At 37.2% G+C, this 6,516-nt stretch overlaps 1 protein-coding gene across 1 annotated transcript; it reads right to left on the bottom strand.

Annotated features, from left to right (window-relative positions):
• Nucleotides 1–4,211: 4,211 nt before the first annotated feature.
• On the bottom strand, nucleotides 4,212–4,775 carry LOC149596185 (uncharacterized). The gene has a single exon (XM_089861303.1). The coding sequence runs from the start codon at nucleotides 4,773–4,775 to the stop codon at nucleotides 4,212–4,214; it is 564 nt and encodes a 187-aa protein (XP_089717429.1).
• Between the last annotated feature and the right edge of the window lie 1,741 nt (nucleotides 4,776–6,516).

The following is a 6,516-nucleotide window of genomic DNA, read 5'->3' as shown; positions in this document are numbered from 1 at the left end:
AAGAATTGAAAATGTCCTCGGCTTGTTCTCCCATGAGATATATCAACGCATTAACTTGTTCTTCTGCTCCCTTAGTATTGACAGGAAAAGGTGAATGGCTCAGGGGTAGACACTTGAAACGCTGTTGACGCCATGAGGGTTACGGAAATCACGGAAGAAAAACCGAACTGTAGCGGGAAACGCACGAGGAGAAAAAAACGGCGCGACGCACGAGAAACCGGGGAACGGGCGAAAAAGCGAAGCAACTTCTGACACCATGTTGTGTTTCTTAATTAACTGCTTAATAAGAACACATTTAAAGTTACTAAAACGTCAGTTTATTTAATGCACATTAGCACGCGTCCTGGGTAACAACTGTCGCGAATAAAGGCGACGATCCGTTTATATAATAAGACTGGGTTCAATCCAGTTCAGTTCAACTTTACAATAAGAGATATAATATTGGAGGCGCAATGCCAGTTATACAACAGTTTGGTATCCTTCTTTTGCGTCAGGAATTCCAGTAATGATGATATATCGAATGAAAAGGTGTCAGAAGCCGGGTGCCACGTAATTCCAAGAACTTTCAGTGGTGAACTTAGTTGTTTGGCGGTAATGTGATCCGAACCATCTTCTCTGCTCCAAACGGCCATGACTTCTTTTGAACTGGATACCCATTTGTGAAGGTTCATTCGTGCTTGATTCATAACTTCACAGGATTGCCTCCGAATTTCTAAGGCTTCTTCCACAGAGAAGGTGCCTCCAACATAGTCGTCGACATATATGTTTTTACGAAGAATGTCGCAAATCTCAGGATACTCGTCTTGAAGTTTATCGAAGTGGAATTGTAGCGTAGCTGACAACAGGAACGGACTGGATGTTACTCCAAAGAGTACCCTCTTCATACGCATATGGATGAACGTTGGCTTCTCTTGGCCAGGGAAATCCCCAATCCAAAGGAATCGTACATAATCTCGGTCTTTAGGATCCAGTGAAATCTGTAGAAAGGCTTTTTCTACGTCGGCCATTATTCCAATTCGATGCATTCTGAATCGAAGTAATATTTCCAAGAGGTTAGGGTTTTAGTGATTTAGATCCCTTTTCCTTTGAGGAGGCGTCAAAGACTATACGCGTCTTTGTGGTCGTTTTGTCCCCTCGTTCTATCTCGAAGTGCGGAATGTAGTACGTTGATCCGGAAGTAGTTGTAACACTGTCGTTAGTTAGGGCTTCAATAATGTCTATGGCAACATATATCAAGTTATTATAAGAGTGTTGTGGGGATGACAGGCTGCGGGTAAGGGGTAAGAGGTTGGGTGGTGGCGGCACAGTAGTTCTCGTTTTTAAGATTAATTAAATGCAAAATGTTTTGTAATAAGAGATCCTTTTCTTTTTTAATATTTTTTCCTTTATATTTACCATAAAAGAACGCTTTTATGGTAAATTAATAATGTGATGTTATCTGAACTTTTACTTTAATTAAGGGGTCATACGTAGACACTCTAATGAAAACTTATTTCCTTGTGGTAAAATGTCATAGAAGTTAGATTTCCGACTCAAAATTAACCATAGAATCCACTGTACTTCAATCCTACCATCCGTTTACAATGGATCTCTTCTATATTTACCACAGAAGTGTTCATTGTAAGCTACAACGCGGGTAAAATCACATCATGCTATAAATCGGTAATTTAGTGCCATATTTGGTAAATAACGGATAATTTCCGATTAAAATATCTCCCTTTCAAGTTCAAGAACTATGCCTACATAACTATTTTAATAATAAAGCATTTATTGTCGTAACCTTGCAAAATAAAGCCGCGATTCTTGGTAATAAAACTTGTTAATAAAAAAATATATCCTTAGATACTTACTCCAATAATGCTTGATTAAAACAAGATATTTATTCATCCTGTTTTGTCCCATAATCTATATTGATCCTTATAAATTAGCTAAAATTAATGCATTTTTAATGTAATAACGTATCCAAGTAAATATAGTTATCGTTGCCTGTACGTAAAACTAATCGGTATCGTCCCTTTCAACCGAATTCCCAATGTACCGAAATCCCATTCGACCGAATATCCCGCAATGATTTTAGATTTCCAGCCCAATGGCTATATTCCCGATGGACCGAAATCCCAATCGTCCGAATATGCCCCTAAAAAATACATGAATATAACTTGAAACACTGTAGCCGTCAGCGATTCGGTCGTGTGGTGGATACGATGTTGGATTGCGAAGCCATAGGTTGTTGGTTCGATTCTCCGAAAGGTATGTTAATAATATTAAAAGTAAATGTTTCGTTGATACTAATTAAATCGCTCACTTTCATTCCTTTCAAGGCAAGAGATATATAGAATTAATAAACAAATTGTGCTTAAAATGAAGTACAGTCTTAATGGTAGTTCCATCAATATCTTTAAGTTAAAACTTTAATATTTTGGTTTTGGGTGGGTTAGGTTAGGTTAGGTTAGGTTTGGTTTGGTTTGGTTCCAATAATTCGTTGACACCTTTTCCAAAATATGCTCCTTTTAATTAGCTACCACCTTTTCCAAAATATTCTCCTATTAATTAGCTGCCACCTTTTCCAAAATATTCTCCTATTAATTAGCTGCAACCTTTTCCAAAACATTCTCCTACTAATTAGCTGCCATATTTCCAAAATATTCTCCTTTTAATTAGCTACCACCTTTTCTAAAATATTCTCCTATTAATTAGCTGCCACCTTTTCCAAAATATTCTCCTATTAATTAGCTGCCACCTTTTCCAAAATATTCTCCAATTAATTATCTTACATCTTTTCCAAAATATTTCTATTATTGCTAATAAATTGTTCGTGGTAAGAGGCGGGCTTTTAATACTCATATAAATAATCTTTTTACCTCCAAACAAGGTTTGGTTGGGTTAGGTTAGGTGAGGTTAGGTTAGGTTAGGTTAGGTTCGCCGTAATTAAAACGTAGTTAAAATAAGTGCAGTAATACATTTTCAACTCACATTTATTTTAACAATAATAAGTTGTGAAATTAAAAATATATTTAATGCAAAACCACACAGTATGTCTTCTTCCAGTTCAATAGAATTTCGGTCCAATGGGACTATAATAAAATAGCACCTTTTGGCTACGTTCGGTCAAATGGGACACCACAAAAAGGCCGTTCTGTCGAATGGGAATTCGGTTTAATGGGACCAAAGCAACTAATCACTCTTGGTCATTCAACACGGTGTATATCATAAATATTATAAAATGTATCGCAATCGCAAGATGGGTAGTAGTACGAATTACTGTTTGAGATTGTTAAACTAAAACCTCTTAAAGCAAAGGGCGGCCCTTTTCCACTACACAGTGGCTAAGCTTGGTAAAGGCTAGTTAAGCCAAAGGCAGGAACCAATGGGACCTAGAGAATTAGTTCGGATTTGTCCCTGCTTTTGGCAAGGTAAAATTCGTGTCCAGAAGATTAGCCAGCATGCTAGGTGTGATAATGGAGCACTTGTTACTTTAAGGACCCGAAGATTTAGACCTATACTATAAGGACTAATGAAGCCAAAGGCAGGAACCAATGGGATCTAGTGCATTAGGTCTGAGTTGTTCCTGCCTTTGGTAAGGTAAAATTCGTATCCAGAAGATTAGCCAGCCTGCTAGGGGTCATAATATAATGGAGAAGCCAGTTACTTTAAGGACCTATACTATAAGGACTGTGTCATCTGAGAAGGAGAATATTAGCTACCACTCGTCCTGGGGTTGCGGTACATTCCTTAAAGATCAACTCGTGATTACCAAGTTTTGGTTGTTGATATTTCAAATCACGTATAGAGTGCTTATAAAAGGTACTTCCAAGAGTTTCCGAAGATTGATTTGTATTGATAAAGGAAGGATATGGCGTTTTTTGAAAACCAAAACATTATGCAACTTGATTTGCTTAAATTATTTAAATCTACTAATTTTGTCGCATCTTTGGATCTGGTATGCCATGTTTATATAAAAGCAACATTCCGAAGATCATATCGTGTATATTACCCTGCAGTGTTTGCTATATTATTTTAATAAATAATAGTCATCCCAGTCTACGCCTTGTTTCCAGAGTTCTTGAAAGAGACATTTTACAACTATGACAAATGGTGTTAGGAGTCCGATAGGGTCGAAAAGTCTTGCTGCGGCTTGTAAGAGACTTCGTTTGGTATCCTTCTTTTGCGTCAGGAATTCCATTAATGATGATATATCGAATGAAAAGGTGTCAGAACTCAGAAGCCGGGTGCCACGGAATTCCAAGAACTTTCAGTGGTGAACTTAGTTGTTTGGCGGTAATGTGATCCGAACCATCTTCTCTGCTCCAAACGGCCATGACTTCTTTTGAACTGGATACCCATTTGTGAAGGTTCATTCGTGCTTGATTCATAACTTCACAGGATTGCCTCCGAATTTCTAAGGCTTCTTCCACAGAGAAGGTGCCTCCAACATAGTCGTCGACATATATGTTTTTACGAAGAATGTCGCAAATCTCAGGATACTCGTCTTGAAATTTATCGAAGTGGAATTGTAGCGTAGCTGACAACAGGAACGGACTGGATGTTACTCCAAAGAGTACCCTCTTCATACGCATATGGATGAACGTTGGCTTCTCTTGGCCAGGGAAATCCCCAATCCAAAGGAATCGTACATAATCTCGGTCTTTAGGATCCAGTGAAATCTGTAGAAAGGCTTTTTCTACGTCGGCCATTATTCCAATTCGATGCATTCTGAATCGAAGTAATATTTCCAAGAGGTTAGGGTTGAGATTGGGACCAGGTGAAACAGTCATTTAGTGATTTAGATCCCTTTTCCTTTGAGGAGGCGTCAAAGACTATACGCGTCTTTGTGGTCGTTTTGTCCCCTCGTTCTATCTCGAAGTGCGGAATGTATTACGTTGATCCGGAAGTAGTTGTAACACTGTCGTTAGTTAGGGCTTCAATCGAGGGGTCGGCCGTATGGGAAATTTTGTACGGGATTTCAAAATCTTGCATTGATTTGGAATTCTAAGAACTGATTTCATGATTTCGAGAGTGATTTCATGATTTTAAGAGCGAGTTCATGATTTTAAGAGTGATTTTGAAAATTATGAGTGAATTTTGCTATTCTTAGGAGTGATTTCAGAAATCTCAATTTGAATTTCAGTTTTCGGGATTGATTTTTTGATTTTGAAGTGATTTTGTGAATGACTTCTCTGTTTATAGAGTGATTTTCAAAATTTCAAGATGATTTGTGGATTTCTTATTTATTTTATAGTTATAAGCTATTTAAGAGTTTGGAGCTTAAAAAGGTCTAGAGAGATTATAACTTGGTAAGTCATTTTGAAAGAGGAACTGCAAATTTATATCTTGAGAAGAGATTCTCTGAAAAAGTTCATTAATATAAGATATCTTCGTCGTACAATTCCTCTTTTGTGGGGGGAGGGCTGTGATTAAATGATTTAAATTTGCATGTAATATTTCTTTTATTGTATGCTGTAATTATTTTACACCGTTTTACACACGTCAAAAATATATTTCTAATAATTATGCAAGCTGGCATATTCAGTAAAAGCCTATCCAAAAGTTTATTTAAGATTTTTAATTTTAGAGATTATTTTTTGGTCTAGGCATATTTGGAGGTTAACAATTGAGACTGAAATATCCGGAATGGTACACAAATATTTTTTAATGTCACAGTATCCGTGACTAATTGTATCAGATCTCTTAAGCACCAATCTATCATCAATCAACTCCTTGGTAATTTCGTACCAGTTGCACAAAACTCCTATAGACTTCTTTGGAGGAAGATTTACGTAATTTCCCTGGAAGCTTCTTTCTCTTTGAGATTTTCCTTCTGAGTAGATGAACTGTAAAATTCGTCCTATTATGTAGGTTTTTTGATACCTAAATGCGCATAAATCTCCAATATTCAAGCTTTGCGATTTGAAGGGGGTAACGGCATCTTTCGATAGTTTTGTTACTTGTTTTAAAGTTGTTGTTTGTTCTTGAACTCTTATTAGTCGGTCATTTGATAACTTTTCGTTTCTGTTAAGTAGCCATAAAGCCGTTGTCTTACGAATAAAAACTTTCCTTCCGTTTTGTTTCGCACGGGTTGTAAATGGAGATTTTACATCCAATTGGATTTCTCCTTCCGTTTCGTATACTGGCAGTGACCCTTGACTATCAGCTTGGCGTCTAAATTTTATTCGAAATTTATCAGCAGGTGTTTCACAAGGATTGATAGCAATAATATCTTCAATTAGATTGTTTTCGTCCATATTCTCGTCCACAGGGATCTCGGCACTGCCTTGGGTGCTGCTCTGAGGTACACGTAACTCTATACAATCTACATCCTCTTCGGAATCGCTGGTTACATTTACACGCGTCGTCTTGACTATGGGTTCATTGTACAAAGGAAAGGCACCTTCTAAAAGTTCTTCATCCATCGCGCCTACAACCGATGCCATTCCTAGATTTTCAGCAAGTTTTTTAGCTTGAATTTTAGTTTTATCTACTATCTCTACAATCTTTCCCCAATCGGGTACATTCAAT

The sequence above is a fragment of the Phalangium opilio genome, unplaced genomic scaffold (assembly GCF_054372755.1).
Source record: "Phalangium opilio isolate 3A_F unplaced genomic scaffold, DU_Popi_V2 ptg000390l_1, whole genome shotgun sequence".
Classification (NCBI taxonomy): domain Eukaryota; kingdom Metazoa; phylum Arthropoda; class Arachnida; order Opiliones; family Phalangiidae; genus Phalangium; species Phalangium opilio.
This window is presented reverse-complemented; position numbering and strand designations above follow the sequence as displayed.

Bases quoted from the DNA above. Each gene is read 5' to 3' on its own strand.
- LOC149596185 (XM_089861303.1), bottom strand. From the start codon at position 4,775: ATGACTGTTTCACCTGGTCCCAATCTCAACCCTAACCTCTTGGAAATA.